This window comes from Sinocyclocheilus anshuiensis, unplaced genomic scaffold (genome assembly GCF_001515605.1).
Source record: "Sinocyclocheilus anshuiensis isolate Anshui unplaced genomic scaffold, SAMN03320099.WGS_v1.1 scaffold1960, whole genome shotgun sequence".
NCBI classification, from domain to species: Eukaryota; Metazoa; Chordata; class Actinopteri; order Cypriniformes; family Cyprinidae; genus Sinocyclocheilus; species Sinocyclocheilus anshuiensis.
Genome location: NW_015557194.1, coordinates 151,525 through 173,154, shown reverse-complemented (window position 1 = coordinate 173,154; position 21,630 = coordinate 151,525). Strand labels below are relative to the sequence as shown.

The 21,630-nt window shown below is 38.6% G+C and overlaps 1 protein-coding gene across 1 annotated transcript; it reads right to left on the bottom strand.

The window, feature by feature from the left end:
• Nucleotides 1-1,316: 1,316 nt before the first annotated feature.
• On the bottom strand, nt 1,317-19,303 carry LOC107678802 (ephrin-A1-like). The gene is made up of 5 exons (XM_016474209.1): nt 19,022-19,303; nt 5,184-5,479; nt 4,279-4,344; nt 4,096-4,185; nt 1,317-1,937 (listed from the first exon to the last, which is right to left on the bottom strand). The coding sequence occupies exons 1-5, from the start codon at nt 19,138-19,140 to the stop codon at nt 1,813-1,815; spliced, it is 696 nt and encodes a 231-aa protein (XP_016329695.1). The 5' UTR covers nt 19,141-19,303; the 3' UTR covers nt 1,317-1,812.
• Nucleotides 19,304-21,630: the final 2,327 nt, after the last annotated feature.

Here is a 21,630-nt window from a genome sequence, read left to right as displayed (position 1 = left end):
AAGGAAAACAAAATGAATCGGAGTGATCTAACGTCAGTCGTATACAGCTGCGTCAGTCGTACGAACAACTGTCCGGAATTGAGCTTAAACAGCTACATCATGTCAGAGTCAGTGGTGTTTTGTTCATAGTGCTTTAGCTGATTAGTGTTATAAATGTGTGTCCTTCTCAAATTGTAAACCTGATGCAGTTTCCCCACACAAACAGTTCCTGGTAGTATATAGTATATGTAGATTAAAAACAATCATAGCAGGCTTATATTGTAGTAACAGACTGATGTATCAGGCAGGTCAAGTAATCAGCAGATATTTGGCCATTTTGAGATTCATCAGTCAATAACTGTTTTTTTTTTTTTTTTGGTGAATATTAATTAAATACTAAGTAAAAATATCTGTTATAAATAAATAATTTGCTATTATTAAATTGCATTATATAAACAGTATGTTTATATAATGCAATTTAATGATTTTAAATGTGTCATTTTCTATCATTCATTTATCTTTTTTAAATTGTATTTTTTATTTTATATTGTATTTTATTTGACATGTACCCTATTACCAATATATAGTCCAATTACCAATACAAATCAGTTGAATTACTTTACTTGGGTTGTTTTCTGTGTTAAAATCCTTCTGTTGGCTTCCAGTTGTCCATTTCTGATGTGTAAGTGATTGTATGTGTGTGTGTGTGCCCTTCTCATTGATTGTGTTTGAGCAGTTTAAAATGCTGAGGGTTGCTGATCTGACCCACCGTCCCGGGACAGACCATCATATCTCCTCTGTTAACACACACACACACACACACACACACACACACACACATTTGAGAGGCAGCGTGTGTTTCTGGACATATCAACATTTCCTGCTTTTCTTTCTGTCTTTCATCTACACATCAACATAAACATGAATCCAACAAGTGTCTCCTCTCTTGCGTCTCATTTCCTCTCTCTCTCTATCACACAGTAAACATTTTTGCTCACTATATACAGTAATTTGTTCTGCAGCAAACCTAATAATTTACTAACACTTTAAACAATGAACGTACAAAAAAGCATTTGTGAATGGAAGTGTGTCAGTGGGTTTGGTAAACAGTATTGGATGTCCCCGTTTTCTGCCGACAGGGTGAGGGCGCCCAATCTGACATACTCTACTCATTTCCACAGATGTCCCGTCACAGGAACCAGCAGTGGAAAAGGGGTTTGTGTGTGTTCTGTGCTGCATTTCCAGGTTTAAATCCAGGTACAGCACACAGTCTTATAAAATGAGAAAATCATGAGAATAAAACCCAATGAACTAATGCTACATAAATTAATTCGAAACTCAATTATTTCTCTGGATCAACAAAACATGAGAAAACAATGAAAGGGTTGATCGCTCTGCTCCTCCGTGAGAAGCTCTGTGGTCTTTGGCTCAATCTTGGCTTGCGTCTCCTCATTATGACACTCAAATAAATGGGTTGTCCATATTTAAAGTACGTGCTATTTCAAATTCAGCATTACTGTTTCAGTTTGTTCTTATCCAGGTTTTGTGTAGTCCGGCATTTATATGAGAAAAATTCCCTTGGCATGAACAATATTTCCAGAAAAATACTGACATCTCATTTTGTTTCTTTAGAAGTGTCAGAATGTTCAAAGATCTCTTCATTCCAGTTACGCTTCTCCACCGGCACCAGCGGTGTGAGAGCTCCACTTCCTGTACGCGTGCGTCTCCCAATGGCCAGCACTGGGATGTAAAGAGCTACCCCTGTGTGCTTCCATCAACACAGGCCGCTGTCATTATAGTCTTTTGTAAGTGTAATTTAGTCCAATGTTCATCTCACTGTAAGACCAGTAATAATAAAATGGGGAGTAAGGTTGTGAGGACAGTCCAGGATGCTATTGAAATGGCAGAGTTTGTCCGCTTGCTTTTCTGTACTTCAGGAAGAGCCACAACAGGATCATCTGTAACAGGGAAGTAATACATATTTTGTTTTTTAGTGGTTGTAGCTGGTTTACAAAGATAAAACCCGAAACCACATTGAATGTATTCAACATGCATATTGGCAGTGTTTCGATTTTGCTGAAATATATAATATATATTTCTGTCATGACAACTCTCGGAGGGATTGGCATGGCAATGTACATGACAATGTTAATGTATTTGGTCTTGGCGGAATAGATCTGCTACGCTTCTGCTGCTGCTGCCAAGGCAGAGCAAGTACCGAGACTTGCTACTGCCAATTCATCCACAACATGCTGCTGTGAGCATGTAAGAAATATTGCTGCTGCAAATATAACATACATGAAATAACCCCCATATAGCATACATGAATCACCTCGTAGCAGATCTATACAGGTGGAGCTGGGGAAGGTGGAGAGTTTCTGAAGCAAGCTGCACTGCTACGGCAAGCACTAGTCATATATTTGAAGCCATATATCTCTACAGGAGAGAACCAATCAGTTGTGCCATGTGATAATGATGTCATTAGGTCAGATTGAGTTAGACCTATCGGACTGCGCCATCTAGAGTTTCATGCCAGAACTCTGTATATATTAAGATTTAAATAAAGCAAAAAAAAAAAAAAAAATGTATAGAAAAAGGTCTCTTATGCTGGCCAAGGCTTCAAAAAACTGTAATATTTTGAAATTTTGTTACAAGTTTAAAGTAACTGTTTTCTGTTTTAATATATTTTAAAATGTAATTTAAACTGAATGACATGAGACGATAACAAACAAAAATCTGGATCTTTATTTAAAGGAATAGTTCACCCAAAATTCTGTCATCATTTACAAACAGTTGACGGTAGCAATTGACTACCATAGTATTTTTTTCCATACTGTGGAAGTCAATGGCTACCGTCGACTGTTTGGCTACCAACATTCTTCAAAATATCTTCTTTTGTGCTCAACGGACGAAAGAAACTCATACAGGTTTGAAACAACTTGAAAATGAGTAAATGATAATAAAATTTTAATTTATGGGTGAACTATCCCTTTAACTATGAGCACAATCCAAAGTAATTTTCCTTACTTCATCCACCATCACTTATTTTCCACTTATTGTGATGGATTCTGTCTTTTATTTCAAATGATGTATCTTAGAAGGCTGCATAATTACTTTTTTTGTGTCTGATACACAATGCTTACAGCACACAAGCTTTTAGAGACTCTTTCTGACATTCCTTTGCTATTCTCTCTCCTTTGCTATTTATCCTCTTGTTATCCTTCCTATCTCCCGTGGTGAAACCAGTGCGAGTCTTCTTCGATTTCACATTCAAACATATAAAACTCTGAGCTGTGATAACCTGCCCTCTAAACAATATTGTGTCTCATAACATCATGGCAGGACTCTGGTAATGGCTTGAACTCGTGTCAGCTAAAACCTATTAGTCACACTTAATGGAACAGAAATTAGATAAAACAGGCGAATCATTTATTCATATCCTCCCCAGACAACGTGAAAAAAATCTGAACTTTTTTTTTTTGATTTGACTATGTGATATTGCATTTAGAAAGCAGCCAACCCTTTCTATTTTTAATATCCACCTCATATCTGTGTTTGCAGTGCTATGAAAACATTTCTGCAAACATCCTGTGGATATTTGTTCTGGGTCACATTCTGTGACTTCAGCTATTGTGTCTACGTGGTGTACTGTAAACTGTGAAGTCACTGGTGGATTGGCATAGAATATAGAATATAGGATCTGTTAAGGCTGTGTCATCACAAGGCTGCATTTATTTGATCAAAATACAGTGAAAACTGTAATATTGTGAAATATTATTAGAATTTAAAGTAACTGTTTCCAATATATTTTAAAATGTAATTTATTCCTGTGATGCCAAAGCTGAATTTTCAGCCATTATTACCCCAGTCTTCAGTATCACATGATCCTTCAGAAATCATTATAATATGCTGATTTGGTGCTCAAGGAACATTTCTTATTATTATCAATGCTGAAAACAGTTGTGCTGCTTACTATTTTTGTGGAAAGGCAAAAGTGTGTTAAAATGAGGTTGTGTAGAAACATCTGTGTACTTATACTTGGACAGCATACACTGCAACTGTATTCATGACATGAGTAAGATAAAACAGTTTTAACTCAATTAGCGTGACTGTTACCTGCTGGTAACCGATTAGATGGTGTGTGAGCTCCTCCCCCTGTGCCCACCTTGGCTCCGCCTCCTGTGCCAATCCTGGCTTCTTGAGAACCTGAATGGAAACAAACACCAGTGAATACACAGATCAACTGAAATGCAAAATATGTGGAGTTTTCAGATTTGCCAGCAGGGCGGCGATACTCACCATCATTGGCAACTACATCCACCCGGAGTCTCAGACACTCCTGTCCGTGGTGGTGCAGTGGTTTGGCTGTAAGGCGAAAAAAAAGAAGACCGTCAGGAATGATTGAGGGAGATAAAAGGATAACGGAGAGAGGTAAAAGAGAAATGAGTAGCAGACAGGTTAATTAGAAAGGAGGTTTAGTGTTAGACGTGTAGTGCCTAATCCACTTCTCTTTAGCAGCCATCTGGACCTGTGACCTGTGACCTGTGTCTGATCTCTTTTATTACAGTGGTGGAACTGTGCTCTAAGGTGCCTTGAGTTTACACTGTATCAGAGCTGCTAATCCATTGATTTAAACTGCGACAGTGAAAATTGGGCTTAGCTGTGCTTTAGCTGTATTTGCATTTGACTGACATTGATCTTTCCACTCCATCAAAACAGACCTAATGCATTTTTATCCATGAAACGCTCCACCTTTGACTGCACAATGTTTGCACAATTAACTTTTTTAGCAGTACGCTTTCCTAGAAGGGTCTAAATGGGGTTGTTGAATTTCACCATTCTTAATTCTAGACCTCCATATTCCAGTCCACATGCTGGCTGAATTGCGCTCCTTGTGTTTCCGACTGCCCCAAATCCCCAAGGATAGCCTATGGGGATGCCAGAAAGACACGTAGCGGTTTTGCTGCCAGTTTAGCAGTCCACAACATGAATTGAAATGTATTCATTACTGTGGTGCTGAAGGAGGGCTCCAATATGACTCACAGACTTAGCATTCAGCGCATGGTTTGTGGGGCAATAAATCTATAACCGGTTTTCGGATGTTCAATAGCATTTCCACCCCTAACCATTCTTTAAAACGATCCACCATAAACGTTACATTCATAGCTTAAGTGCAAGCTGACTTTTGTAAGGCCTGTACTCACAGATGTAGTAGTAGCTCTCGCCCTGTCGGAACTCTTTTCCCAGAGTGAATGGGGTGAAGCGCTGGAACTTCTCGGAGAACTTCTCGGGCGCGTGTGGGGCGAAAGGGTGGCCGCATTCCCAACGCATCTGATCGTAGGATTGCGGACGGCAGGTGTCATAGTCTTCGCGTTCCACCATGTAGAGCACGTAGCGCTCAGCGTCCTGTGACGGCACTTCGCCCAGTGGGTAGTGAGGACAAACGATGTCCAGGTAGTCGTTCAGGTGTACCTCAACCGCATAGTTGTCCCATCGGAACCTAAAAGAGAATGAGTGATTCCGTAAATATTTTGTATAAAAAAATTGATAATGCAAATATTAAAAACCTATAAAACTCAATTTTTTGAGACAAGATCATCTAACATATGAGATCTGCAGAAAACAAGAAACAAGAAAATGAGAATAACCCTAGCGATGTCTGTCCCATCGGCGACAAGAATTCTTCATTTAGAGAACTTTCACGGAGCGTCTGACTTGAATGGCAAACCTGATGCAATCACATTTTCAATTGCCCTCGCATTGATCTACAATACCATCTCAAAGAAGACCAGACGGCAAATCACAAAGGGACGGTGGCAGGGAAGAAAATGCAAAAAATGCGAACAATGGAAAGACAGATGAGTATGTTGATTTCTTTGTAGAAGAAGAGCCGAGACAGAAGCATGAATATAGATTATTCTGAACATCAGTTCACTGATCGAACGGCACGCTGGCCGTAGTCAGAGAATAGGTCGACGAGAATGGCAGGAACATGGACGTGTTGGCGTGAATGTGTGCAACGTATTGATCTCGCTTGCCTTGTGAGAGTAGTCTTATTTACGCAAAGGCATTAGAAATGTGTCAGGTTGCATCTCCAGTTGATGACTATTGACTATCTGCAGAAACACATGCTCATACTCACAAACACAAATGGAGAAATAAATCAGAGTTTCATCAACACTCCCTTACTCATTACAGATAAACACACGCACACTGTTTGACGGAGTCATATACACCCTGTCTACGCCACACTTCTCCCTTTCATTTGACACATGGAGTGAGGCGACGGAGACAGTCTGCCTTTCTGCTCCTCTACACACCCTCCCTCTCTCCGGCATTTGCTTCATTCTTGGTTCTGCTCCTGTAGCGCTTCTGGCAGTATGCTATCTCTGTTTATGTGTTGCCCACTGATAGAAGAACGGCAGAGGTAGAAAGAATGCCCTAGTTTATTTATTCATCCATCCATCAGCGCATGCCACTTTAGCTTCCATATGTTCGTTTCTGAGCTCAGCTCAGGTTCAGGCTTTTTCATTATGAGCTCAATATGAGTCAGGCCTAAAATCAGCTATAAAAACTTTCTAGGCTCCCTGGGTACAACTTTTTGGATGGTGATTAGGTTTACTTCTCGTCCTCTGATAATGTGTCTTTCTTTCGTGGAGTCATAGTTTTTATACTCTGAAATTAAATGACAAGCTGTATAAGTGATCCTTGTTAATGCTTGATAGCCCCTAAAGTTGCGATGAAACGGATGAAGTGAGCGATCATTTCTTTCATTCTGTGACGTACATCCAAAAGGGTATTTGGTTCAATTCACTGGTTGTTGTCTCAAGCTTGTATTCGATTGATAAAAGGGTTTAAGTGGACTAAATGATTAGAGAATTCCAGCATATGTCACCAGAGAAAAGTCTGTAGTTTCACCGGGAGATTGGTTTTTGACATTTTGATTCAAGATTGAAACATGCATTGTTGAATCGCTCACAATGAGATCAATAACATGCATTTACAAAAATAGGTAGGGTGAAATTTCATTTGATGCTGACTGCAAAGTACTATACTATAGTGTGTAATTTGTCTAGCATTGTTTATGCTAAGGATGTGATTGATACCTCAAATTGTGTGGCTTCTAAATGTAATACATCTAGACTTACAATTTCTACCTGGAAACGTTGCAATTACTTATAATAAAGGAGTGACCCAAGGAGCCATATCTAGGGACTAGAATATCATAGAGATTTGGAAATTGACTCTTTTCACTTGGGCTACTAAGTAAACAACAACAAATGCCCTGCCTAGAAGACCCTAGCAACCACATAGCAACACCCTAGCAACCACCTACAACACCTTAGCATTATGGTGGTGGGTCTCGCCCACAAGCATTCACCACTCATAATTTCTTTAGAACGTGTAAAATTCTAGCTAACAGAGTAAAGTATCAGTTGACACTGAAATATTGGAGCACAAACCTCTCAAGGGCCGAAGTGAGCGTCATAGACACTAACTGGGATCCTCCTAACTTTCTGGAGAATTTCAGCTTTCCTCCCTGTCTGCTGGAAACAGTTATTTCCCAGAGTGGGTGTTTCTGTCGTGCGTGACAACATCCACACGTCTGCTCGATGATCAAAGTCTCTCTTGCTCTCTTTTTCTTGTTTGTTGATGGGGGGGACCCCTTGGTCTTAGGACAGACGATCTGGCTCCAGACCTCTTCTAGTCTTACACACACACACAGCCCTTTTAATTGGCCTGCTGCTTTCACTCACTGCTGATCCAAACACACACACACATACAAACACACATAGAGCTACACATAAAGCCAAACCTAGCACTACCAGTCACACACTTCAATTCTCTGGTGGCCGTGTATTGGAGTCACACACTGATGCATCTTTGTTTGATGAATGAAGCAAATATACCTCACAGCCAATAATAATTTACATGTCTCACATTCTTTAACTGCTGTCACCAGATGCTTGGGAGCAGTCATCTGGCGCACCAGCACACACACACCCCGTTAAAGCCCTGATTAAAATCTGTTTGTGGTATGGCCCCAATGTGTTTATCAAAAGAGGGTCGGGAGGGGGGGCAATTAAAACACAAAGACTGGAATTAAAGTGGTCCCAGAGGGGGGCAATTATGCTGCTCCCCCTTCAGCCCCCGGGGGCTGGGAGTCAGTGGGGAGGGTGGGAGAAAGCAGTGGGGGATGGACCCTGTCTCAATACAGGGGTCAGCGGGTGCTCCCTGTGCTAGTGTCCTTTCAAATGCTACAGTTACTTTATCAATGCCTTTATTCATACAGTAATGCCATTCATCATACATACTGGGCTAAACTTCATCTTGAGCCTCCACAGATGAACTTAAATCATTTATGCTTTGTGTTCTGTCCTCTGATTTTTTTGTTCCAGGCTTCAAATGCTCGATAATAGTGTTAAGGGTTAACAAAGGGACAGCTGAAATATTAAACATTTTCTCATTGTTTATCTCACAAATGCTTTATAAGAATTATCTATGCTGTATGAGTATTCTAATTTTTTTGTATTATTTTTAGTATTAGTATTATAATTTTTTAGTAGTATTACTATATTGCCAAAGCAGTGACAAACTGATAAAATAAAAGATAATACTGAAAATGGAATAAACAAGTAGTATTAACAAACAAAATAAAATCATCCACGCAATATCAAATAAAAACAGTAAAAAAAAAAAAAAAGTCATTTATTTGATATATATAAACATAGACACATATAATTAAATAAAATAACCAAATCAAAACAATCAAGTAAGAATCAAAACTAAGCAAAACAAATATATAAGATAATCAAAACTATGCAAAAACCTTTTTAGCAAGTCTAATCAAATAAAATTTAAATAAATTAAGTAATAAATTAACTACAAAAGAAAAGAAAAAGAAAAAAATGAATAACTATACACACACACACACACACACACACATAAATAACTTGAGTAAATAAAACATGAGAATGAATGAACTCTGTGCTTGATTTATGAACATTGAAACCTGGCAGATGAAGAATACGGGTGAATATGGGTGCTTGTGAGTCATGTCCGTGCTTACCGTAAAACATGAATAGCTGAAGTTTTTTTCATCCTGAACTCATCTTCCTATAAATATCAGTGGAATGCTCAGTAGGAAGAATCGACTTGATGCCAAATGGGTTACTGTAAAGTTAATGTCAGGTTTCCTAATCTTTAGTTCAAAGTTTTTGTTGTTCTTTTTTAGCCCCTCTAAGTCTGTCTATCAATTGGTCTCACCTCCCTCTCCCTCTCTCATTTCAACACTCTATCACTCGCTGGAATGTTGGAGCTCAGAGAAAGGGGGGATGATCAGCGGGGGGTGAGAGGGTGAGGAAATACTCAAAGTAAGCAGCGCAGACCTTAACACACACTTACACACACAGATGCAGGGAAGTTGGTAATACTCCAGAAAGTGCACAAGTTAACATTCTTTCCACATTCACCTGTTTAAAAGGGAAGGCCTGAGGTATTTAAACGCCCGCCTGCCCGCGATGCAGGGAAGTTGGTTAATACTAGACTAAACTAGAAAAAGTTAACATTCTTCCCACATTCACCTGTTTAAAAGGGAAGATCTGAGGTATTTAAACGCCCACCCACCCACACACACACACACACACTCCAACAATAGGTCCGCCAACATCCCTGTTATTCGATCTGTGATCTTTTGTAGCTTTCACCACCTGATACTACAGTCTAAACAGTAATTAACAAAATTCTGACCCCGGATCTGTTCAAATATCCATCCTTCACTCTCATCTGCACACCTGCGTTCGCTGGCTAAATCAAGTATGTCATTAGCCCCTGAAACCTCTGTCGTTTTACTTCAGCGCTAATGCAGGCGGCGTTGTTCCGGGTGACTGGTTCGGAATGCAGTGCGGCAGGATCAGCGGGTGCTCTGTGCTCCGGGATTACCCGGCCTAGGTTGCCGAGGGGCCAGGGGCCTCATTCACTTCAATGCAAGCAGAAAGAGAGAGAGAGAGATATGAGGGGCCCATAGCGAGCTCTTTTATTGTTCTGAAACACAGTTGGAGCGTTACAGTGGAGTGGTTCAGTTGGAAATGCAACAAAGGCTGGCGGGAGACAGAAAGAGAGATATAGTAGGAAAAAGGGAAAGGAATGGGTGAGATGGTTTAGTTTGGAATGGAAGATTTTGTATTTTCACAAAAAAAAAAACTGCTTTGTACTGTGCAGGTGTAAGAAAGATGAAGAGTGTGAAGAATGGAAAAAAGCAAGGAATCCTTTGATTAACCAGAATGGGCCACTCTTGCGCTTGTCCTCGCCCTGACTCAGACCAGACTCGCTCTTTCATCTTTTCTTCAATCCATCCATCTCTGTCCACTCTCTCGGTTCGTCTCTCAGCGCTCAATAAGCCTGTTTGATCCCCCATTCATTCTCCCAGTGACCCCGCCCCCAGGCATTCTCGACCAATCAGAGCGCGGCTCGCTGGAATTCGAGTTATGTTGGTTAGTGACCTACGTTTGTGGACACTAACTCTGGCCCTTTGCGATTGCCATGGCAACCAAATCCGACCGGTTCCCCCATTCGAGAAAATATTCTACACCGGGGTTTTTTCAATCTATCTTGTTTATAAGCATCTTATCCTCATCAATCTTATTCTTTCCCTTCAAATCGCTCAATCTTTTGTCTCTCAGCGCCATTGATCAAGTTGTCAGATTTGCTTTCTCAAATGACTGAACTATTTCCTCTTTTGTGAAGACATGGTAGCATGTGATAAAGATCTACTCAGAAATGCAATGCAATGCAGTGTCCCTATAATTTACAGCAAAAATCGTTCGCTATTTTTTAAACCAAGTATAACCTTACAATCTAAGCTGTATATAATATCAAGAGCTACATTTTTAAACTCTTAATTCGTACAGAGTCTTAAAAGCTGACTAAGGAATTAGTCATCTAATTCCTTATTTGTCCGATCTGTCACACATAATTACAGCTCTAACCAGTCAACTGTACCAACTGGCTCTGCTCAGCTCTGATGTCCTCTCATAGATAAATGAATTACATAAATAATTAGAAAAATGGGAGCACTCAGTGTGAAGGGAAATGAGAAGTACACAAGGCGACTCATATCACTATGAAAATGACCTCAGTAGTTTCTTGCATTCTTTAGGAATTAGCCATCCTGCAGGGAGAGTGGCCTCTCGCACCGTGCCGTAATAAAATGTGTGCAATGTGCCGTGGGAATGGACCTTCATCTTAAAAACCAGTCCATTCAAGAACAGTACAAACAACAAGAGTGTGGAGACAAGACCACATGGGGTTGAGATTGTGACAACAAGATCCTAAGACATTAAATACACTGACACAAACTTAACAGCACATCCCTGACAAATACTTAGCGTGTGATTGTAAAGCGCTGTTAAATGGATCTGTGGTCTTAAATATGAGAGGAACTGATTAAACATGAAAGATAAATCAAAGATGTTCAAAAATGAGGTGAAAGGGAGGAAAAGGAATGACCATCAGAAGAAGGAACAATTCTGGGAATTCTGAAGGAGTTGAAGACTGTGACAGCAGCTGTAGCTGAAGGTGTAATGAACAAATCATCTTTGAAACAAAGTGCGTGAGAAAGCAATGAGTGACAAATGCGAAACGGGCGTATAGGCACGTGTTTTTCCCCCTATATTGAGCCGTAGACAAAATGATCGCTTTCTCAAGCCCTTTAACTCGTGTGAATAATAATTCACAGAGTATGCGTGCATACGAGGAAGTGTGTATCTGAGACTTGTGTAAGAAGTGGGCCACTTGTGTGCGCAAGTGTGTGAGAAAGGTATTGTTTATTGTACGCGCAGGATGTGCTGTTTTCCCGGGAAATCATTTGGCCAGGAAACTCACGCTTGACGAGGGAAAAGGCCATCTCCTCAACCTTTGGCCAGAGTTCACTTGCTCACTCATGTCTCTGTTGTCCCATGCTCTCTCTTGGCAGGTCTTCCAGCCACTTCTATCAAACCTCTACAATTAATCCAAAATGCCGCTGCAAGATTAATCTTTAATGAGCTGAAAAGAACGCATGTCACACCTCTGTTCATCAATTTGCACTGGCTACCAGTAGCTGCTCGCATAAAATTCAAGGCATTAATGTTTGCCTACAAAACCACCACTGGCTCTGCACTCATTTACCTAAATTCATTACTTCAGAGTTATGTGCCCTCTAGAAGCTTGCGTTCTGCAAGTGAACGACGCATTATTGTGCCATCTCAAAGAGGCACAAAATCACTTTCACGGACTTTTACATTAACTGTTCCCTCCTGGTGGAATGACCTGCCCAACTCAATCCGAGCAGCTGAGTCCTTAGCCATCTTCAAGAAACGACTAAAAACACATCTGTTCCATCTTTATTTGACCCTCTAACTCTAGCACTTTCTATTCTATTTTAATTCTACTTTATCTATTTATCTTCTTTTTTTTATTTAAGAAAAAACAAACAAAAAAAACACTAGCTTTCTATTTTTTCTCTTCTATCTACTTGTTTTTCTTTGTGTGTGTGTATATGTCTGTGTTTTGCACTTATATATTGTTGCTCTTTTGTTAGTTTTGACTGCTTTTATTGTCCTCATTTATAAGTCGCTTTGGATAAAACCGTCTGCTAAATGACTAAATGTAAATGTAAATGTAAATGTAAATGTCTGAAAATCACAATATGTTAAATCTCTCAGGACTTGACAAATATCACATATTTTGCACATTATATAAAGAAAACACTTCTGCCCGATAGGGACTGTATGTAGGAGCTTAAATGAATAAGGACTGCTGGAGAAGATTATCATGGGTCAGCAATCAGCAAAAAAAGAGCCAGATTAAATTCACAAAATGAAAGATTAAGAGTTGATTACAATCTGGAGAAGGGATGGAGGCAATGAAGAAGTCAATTCTGCGGAATGGCTTTATATATGTTAAAAATGTGTTAAAGAGATAGTCCACCCAAAATGTTGTTCATGTCGTTCCAAATCCATAAGACTTTGGTTCATCTTCAAAACACGAATGAAGATATTTTTAATGGAATATGAGAGATTTATGTTCCTCAATTTAAAGTCGATTTACCCAACACTTTGACTCTTTAAAAAGTTCATAAAAAGTAAACCTAATCTATATTAATCAAGCTGTTTGTTTTGAGCACTTTATATGATGAACAGATGTCATTTAGTCTTTTATTCATATATATAAACATTGAGTGACGAACATCAAAGAGCTCATCAAATATGGAACTTGCTTGATCTTCATTTCTGTTTCAAAGATGAATGGAAATCTTATGAATTTGGAACGACATGAGGGTGAGTAAATGATGGCAATTTTCATTTTTGGGAGAACTAACCCTTTAAATGGAAATGTATACTAAACCAGCCGAAAAACAAACACCCAATGGGCGGGAATCTGTAGAGCTTTGTGAATGACGGCCATTTGAATTCTGCAGATATCGCCAGAATTCAGACTCAGGGAATGGACAGAATAGGCATGGAGAAGGTGAAAGGGAGGAGAAAAGGGGAGCGAGAGAGGCTCTGGTGGTTATGGCTGCCAAACCCGATAAAGAAAGCCAAAGAAAAGAATTCGACACCTCTTTTTCTTCCTTCTTTCACAGAGGGAAAGGAAATAAGGACAGGAACTGAATCAAAGGATGAAAAGCGTTGGCGTGTATGGCTGAGATAAAAGGTAGAGGGAATGAGGGAGAAGCCAGACAGGAGATCGGGAGAGAGGTGGGCTCGAGTGGTGGCCTCCCTATTTGAAGACCACCAGAGAGAGTGACAGACTACAGAGAGTGAATGGCACTTAATCACTCACTCTCTCACTGTCAGTCGAACACACACACACACAGATCTGATGAGTTTAATGCTAAGTGACATGCAGACAAAAGCAAAATGGCACTTTATCATCGGTTTCTATCTCCACTTCTCCTCTCCGCACACATTTACAGACAGGCACAGTGACAGACACACCGCATGAATGCCACTTCATTTCGGCTGTGAACTCTGGCTTGCAATTGGTCACACTAGCCCCTGGTTTTGTTCCACTGCAGATCTGCGGTGGGAGCGTGCTAATTTGGCTGGAACATATAACAAAAAAGCACTTAGCTGGCAAAACCCCACAAGCAAAAAAAAAAAACTGTTTCCTGCAAGAAAAAAAACATGAGTGAACAGGACATTTTGGGTAGAAAACCAAGAAAGCCCCATTTCTGGCTGAATTAAACCAAAAGACCTTTTTACAGGGTGAAACAGTAACACAATGGGGTGATTGCGGACAAGCAGAGAAGAAACAAAAATGTAAGGAGGTCGGAGAGTTTTGGGGTACTGATGGGATGGGGCAGAGCAAAACGATCGAGGGAAAGAGTTAAAGGAAAAGGAGCAGAGGAGAGGTTGAACTTTGTGCCAGTTAACCATGCGGTACGGGGCACACAGCCAGAGGAAAGGGAGGAGGTTTGGGAAGGACAGGTAGGAGAGAGAGGCCAACAAAAGACAAGAAAGATAGAGAAAGAGAAGAAATCTCTATAAGCCATTGAGTGCTGATAAAATAACAACAGCAACAATTACAGAAAAGGTTTAGCATCCATAAGTGATATTAAAAGATTAGTTAATCTTAGTCATCATTTACTCACTCTCATGTTGTTCCAAAACCAAAAACTTTTTTTTTTCTTCATGTGGAACATAAAAGGAGAAACTGTGAATAGTGGACTACCTGCTCTTTGCTGTACAATTACAATAATTGGCGCTTTCGAGCATCAAAAAGCATAAATAAAAGATAATAAAAGCAGTGTTTCCCCTAGGTTTACGGCTTTTGGGGGGGGACTCCTTTTTAATGGTTAAATTTAGGGCTGCACGATAAATCGCATGCGATATTTAATGCCCATCTCGTCAGTATGAACATGGTTTTGCACAGCTTGTCAGTGAACAACGGCTCTGTGTAGTTAATGCTGCTCAATGTGAAAGCACGCACGTGATGGAGATTTACCGCTGATTACAGAAGCGGCTTTACTGACAAGATGCGCATTAAATATCGCATGCGATTTATCGTGCAGCCCTAGTTAAATTACATTTTATTAATCAAAAAGCATGTCCAATTAATTAAAATCATGAAACTAAAACAATTTAACATCAATTTATTAAAAGTTTAACAAATATTACATGTTTAGGGCCCTATGAAATGTTAGATTTTTTCCAACCTTATGTTTTATTATTACCAAATTCTGTTTTAGCATGTCTAATTATTTGAAAGCATAAAAACAAGTTTCATTTATTCTTACAATAGCCTTATGATTTTTTTCTCAGAAATTCTGTGTTGTGTATTTACATTTTTTAAGGCATAAAACATTCATTTAATCTATCTTTTAAGTAATGCAAATTAAGCAAATACAATTTTTTGGAAAATAAAGGTCATTTAATATTACAGTTAAAACATTGAAGAAATATTGTATGATTATTCCTTAAAAATAAGGTTTTAATAATTTTAGTAGTAGTAGCAGCCTGTACATACATTCTACTGAACAATAGCAATATATTTCTGCCAATGCCTTCAAGTTAAACAGAACTTTTATTTTGTGACGGGTTAAACCGGACTTTTATTTTGACGGGTTGCCGTGAATGCCTTTACATTTCTGTGTGTATATGATATGAGGATAGTTTTACTCAAATGAAAAGGTCAAATGCTCATGAAGTGACTCTCAGAGAAGTTCTGGAGATGTTGTTCATGTATTTATGTCGAGTGGTAAACAAAACCGCATGTCTGCGCCATTCATTGACACAGAGACACGCAGAATTCATATTTAAATATGAATCGTTTTGCGGCTTAATATTTACAAATACTAGTGGGAGTGTGCTCAGTTGTGTGTGTGTGTGTGTGTGCGCGCGCTGTGCGTGATACAGAGAGCGTGACCATAGCGTAGAGACAGAAATGACATGCCGTCGTGTAAATAAGATAAAAAACATAAGGCTATTTAGTTTGCTTAATAAAAGAGCAAGGTATAGACCTGTTCTATCGGAAAGGTAACTTTAAATGACTTCTGTTGTGATCTGGCGCTATAGAGAAAATATAATTAAATAAAACTAACTTGACCTTCAAGGGGGGCGGGCACCCCCCTAATATAATGGCAGGGGAAACACTGAAAAGTTATTCATATGTGTTATATTCCAAATTTCCTGAAGTCATGCAGTGGCTTGAGTGACAAACAAAGCAATTTTAAGTTGTTATTCACAAAAAAATAAAGATTTTTTTTTTTTATTTGGGACCAGATCATTGAGATGGTAAGTATGAGATTTATGAATGAATAAGTCAGACCAGTTTTCTAAACTGGCTTAAACAATTCATTGAAAAAGTTCCACTTAAAAGAATGATTCATTCATGAATTGGACTTTGTCGTCATCTCATTAACTTTCATGAAAATGCCAAAGAAAGCTAGGATGGATGTCAACATTTTCAGTGAATAATGACTCACCTCAGTCTGTTCCTCACACAAAACTATCATGTGAGTTAAGAAATCTTGAATATAGTTGTTTGGAGCTCTTTTAGGATATATAATATGTTATTGGTGCACTGCTTTCTTTCGCTTTCAACAACAGGAGGGTGAATAAATAATATAATTTTAAATTTTGGGTGAACTATTACTAGTGGTACTTTCAAATGGTTAAACTCTGAGAAAAACACACTCTGCAGGAGTACACAGAGAATTTAATAGAGGAAGTTTAGTTAATAATATATGAGTGAGTCAGTGAATCATAAACAAGGGCTGGATTATAACTGCTCACCAGGACACTCCTTAATCAGCTCACACCTTCCAGTTGATCAACTATCGACTGTGAGTAACACTACAACACATGTGTTTCAGCAAGCAGCTGCAAGCACAACAAGAACACACACCAACAAATTCAAACATGCACACTTACACGACCTGACTCAGAATCACCTCTCATGCTGAAAAAAAAAAAAAAACTCAGCTGCAATGGTCTATCGACCCTGAAGTCAACCTTCCCCCAATACACACACATGCATGCACACACACACACACACACACACACACACACACGCACGCACGCACGCACACACGCACGCATGCACGCACACACTGTTGACCATGTGTAATATAAATGTAACCACATTATTACACTTTATGGACTATGTTTCATTTGTGGAATTAAAAGAAAGAAATGCAGAGAGAACTGCAGAAAGAACATGCACGCACACACACACACACACACACACACACACACGCACGCACGCACGCACACACGCACGCATGCACGCACACACTGTTGACCATGTGTAATATAAATGTAACCACATTATTACACTTTATGGACTATGTTTCATTTGTGGAATTAAAAGAAAGAAATGCAGAGAGAACTGCAGAAAGAAAGAAATGCAAAAAGTAATGTGGAAGAAAGAAAGAAAGAAAGAAAGAAAGAGAAAGAAAGAAAGAAAGAAAGTGCAGGAAAATGCAGAAAGGCAGAAAGAAAGACATGCAGGAAAAAAGCATCTCCCCAGCCCCTCTAGTATTTCTATGAAAACAGGATTAGATGACAGAGAGAGAGAGAGAGAACGATAGTAAGATTATGATATGGAATAAAAATATGGATTACACAGGCGCTAAAATGCTCACTGTTGTTTGAACATTGATGTAATCATTACATCTGCTGGAGAAAACACTTATTGTTTTAAGAAGAGTTTATGGGTTAAGTGTGTGTGTGTGTGTGTGTGCGTGCGTATTAGAGAGTGTGGGGCAGACACTATAATTCATCAGGTTTCAGTCTGTTATCAGTGTTTCTCTGTTTACACTAATTCAGTCTCACTGCCTTTGGGGTCTTGGAACTTTAACACCAATGTTCAGAGATGACAAAATCATTACTGTAACTCGGTGTTGTACTGTAACTATGTATGATCCCACCCCTTATTTGTCAAGTTTAGCAAGTTTAGCAAAATAGTACTTTATTTTATTATTTATTCAATATATTTTTATGATGTTATTATTTCATTAAATTATTTATAGTATTATCACTCAAAACTATTCTCAGATATCCACTCACAATTTTTTTTTGTAAAAATTACAAATTTTTTTTTATAGTTGAATACTCCTGTATGTAGTTAAATGCACTACAGTTTATGTTTTGCCATATAACATTTCCTACATGCTCGAAAAAATGATAGCACCTCTGAAACAAAGTTCTTCCTTTCAGTCAATCCCAAACGCTCGGTGAATCGGTTCAATCGAATCCTTATAAAGATCCAAAATTGATTCGTTCGCGTCTACCTCGTATCGGCAATTTGAGTTTTGCAATCCAGTCTTCTGCTCTGCGCGTATCAGTCGGAAAAGTCACTCGAGATTCAACACCTATTTCAACACCTCACTGACTGCTACACGTCAAAAGAGCAAAACGGCCCAGTCAGTTTCCTCCTATTTTTCTGTTCAATCTTTTGGGGTTTCCCACCATGAATTAAACAGCACCATATGGCAAGACCGCTGTTGAGTTTACATTACATGAATATGGTCATTTAATTGGCTACTACTATTGCTGTTAAGATATGCACGAGAACGAGCATAGTCAGCACACACCCAGCAAGCATCACTTCTTCTTAGAAAGAGGCAGATTTGAGCATCACATGTAGCCTACAAGTACAGGTAAACAAACATTTCGGTGATGGGTAGTAGGCAGATTATGACGCAATAAGAGTGCCTGAATTATGCAATCTGTTACAGGTAAAGATGTAACAACATCACAAAGTAAAAAAAAACACATCTACAATGTAAACAAGCACGAGTCTCCAACTCCGCTAGACCTTCCAAACGCACTGACCATAAAACGCGTATTAAGATACATTCACACAAAAAGAAAAAAAAAGTTGTAATATAATTTACTTCAACCCTGAAAAACGCTATATGACGCTGGAGTTTGTAAAAAGCTACTATAACTAGCAGCGTTTCAGCGTAAATTATTATAATCATTATCAAAATATTACATTTAAAGGAAAAGAAAAGAGTGGTAAAAATAAATATATAAATACATAATTTACTTACTTAGAGTTGGTACTATTCCAGAAAACAGTGTGTCTCTCAGCAGAGGCGAGCAAAGCGCAGATATTCGCTGCGATGTATAAAAGCCACATCAGATCCATTATAGAGTCTCTGTGATTCATTCCAAATGAAGAAATTAACCAGCTATAGGTAAAGTTTCTTCAAAAGCACTGTTTCCGTACAGCAGTGTAGCTATAAACCGCTCTTGAGCTGGTTAATATGGTATTTGAACTAAGCGCAACAAAGATTGACCATAAATCAAGAGATCCGTATCTTTTATCTTTCTAGTCAGTACTGAATGAAACTTTCTTCGCGTCGCATTTTGGTTTTGTGGAAAGACCTCCGCTCAAACCACGCCCCCAACGCTCCAACAGCCAATCAGCACACAGGCATCCTTCCCCACAACGGAGAAGCAGTCGATCGCCCTCTACAGATGCATTGTAGCTAAAAACTGAGGTTGGGGAATTGATTGTTAATATATTTTCCTAATGTACTGCTTTTACGAACTATTCTTAGAAATCCGACATGGTTGTGGAACACCATGTGATTAAAAATAAAGGTTTTGTATCGATTCCCTTCAGGCCAGTCTGATTGGATTATACGAGTGAACTGAAGTGTTAAAGGGTTCTTAAAGGCCCCCTTTTAACACGTAGGATATAACTGCTTTCATCTTCTCTAATCAACAAAAGTTTTTACAAAGAACAAGCCATTGACACTTTCACACAGACTCAAAATGCAAGTTAGATTAGTCTTTGGTCAATCCAATTTGGTGTGTCTTCATTTGTTCTTTCTAGATTATACAATTGATATTTGATGAATCAACTTAATACAATTGATTAACCTCCCACAGAGAAGAGTCAAACAAATGTCATGCTCCTAATATAAAATCATATGTTGTGATTAGCATACTTTCAGAATATGAATTTGATGAATTTCTTCTTAAACATAGTAAATTTTTACATGCATGCAGATCATCTTGGTGTTGTTTTAAGAACACAGTGTATTTGAACGTCCTAAAACAGGTGATTTTTGCATACTATAGCTACAAGTATGCATATTCGGATTTCGGACGCAGAGATAATGTAATGTAAAAAAAAAAAAAACCCTGTTGTTTGCTGTTCGTGCTTATTTAGGAAATCATTTTTATTCTAGTAAATGTCTGGTGTGCATCTAACATTTTCAATCTAGTCCCACTTGCTCACTATCACATATACACTTGTGACTGTATTGCACAATACACACTGTCTGTTGACAGATTCAAGAGGAGCCAGCAGGCATTTTAGCACTCTTGTCAAAACAGCAGTTGCTGCTGAATGCTAATGCATAATTCAAGCACCTCTCATGGAGCAAATCGTGGGGCTCAAGTCTCCTCTATCTCTCCTTTTAATAACGAGACAAACTCAACATCTACTCAACCCACCAACAAATAGAAATATATATATATATATATATATATATATATATAGAGAAATATAAGCATTTCTTTGGCCACCTTTTTTCAGATTCTGTTTGTTATAGTTTGTCAATATGTTAAAGGTATAGTTAACATTTGCAATATTTACATCTTGCTCTTACCGTACATAACCTAACCAATACACTTCTGTAAACCACTTCAGTCATGTGTTGTCATTTATTTCAGCGCTCCGTCTTTCTTTCCTTTTTGATGTTTACTCTTAAATCATGTTTTATGGTCTGTCAGGTCCTTTTCAAGCCTCCTCTTTAGTTTTATAAAACTTTGCCTCTAACTGGACTTGATCTGAAAGTGTTTTGTTGATCTGTGTTATTTATTCTTTTTTTTAAAAGGTAAAACAAACAAGCTAAAAACAAATGGTCATAGGTCATATTCACAATATTTTTTGCAATGGAATCTTACATTTTATTTTGAGATCTGTTTTACTTTACAGCTAAAATGGCAGGATATAATGAAAAATTCCCACTATCATAGACTCTAATTTGTGTATTGCATAAACACACTCTAGCTTTCGTCACCACTCTGAAACAGCTGTTACTGAAATAAATGAACTTTTCCACGACATTCTAATTTATTGAGATGCACCTGTATATCCATCAGGATCTCGTTGGATTGTCGTACCACCATCTCGTTGGATTGTCGTAGCCGCCTAGTTCAATCCAGTTTGGTCCTGAAAGTGAGGAATGTGATGTCTGCAACAGCTGTATGTCCTAACAGGTAAGCCAGACAGGACAGGTAAGGAAGCAATAACAATATATCTTAACAAAACAGACAGCGACTTCCTCATGAGCATTTGATATTGCACAACATAAAGCAAATGAATCAGGTTCCTGATGTCAACCTCATATAAATTAGTCAGTGTTTATGGGAATCTATCAGGACATGGACTTTGTTATGGTGTAGAACAAATGTATTTGCTCTGTTTCAAAGCCTAGTGAGCAGCGTGTGTAGGATGTATTTTAAAGCTGAATAGGTTCTATTTTGACACATAGGATGTTCCAACATTATGCTGTCTTCAAAAATATATTGATTTGGTCAAATTCGAATCCCAGAATGAGCTCAGTAAAAATATATGTGTATATATATATATATATATATATATATACAGTATCTCACAGAAGTGAGTACACCCCTCACATTT

What these genes read in the sequence shown, in the direction of transcription:
- LOC107678802 (XM_016474209.1), bottom strand. Translation starts at nt 19,140, where the DNA reads ATGAATCACAGAGACTCTATAATGGATCTGATGTGGCTTTTATACATC. An exon ending in CGAGAGCTACTACTACATCT is followed by an intron (nt 4,345 to 5,183) that starts GTGAGTACAGGC and finishes TTCGCCTTACAG; the next exon opens with CCAAACCACTGCACCACCAC. An exon ending in ATCTAATCGGTTACCAGCAG is followed by an intron (nt 1,938 to 4,095) that starts GTAACAGTCACG and finishes TCCCTGTTACAG; the next exon opens with ATGATCCTGTTGTGGCTCTT.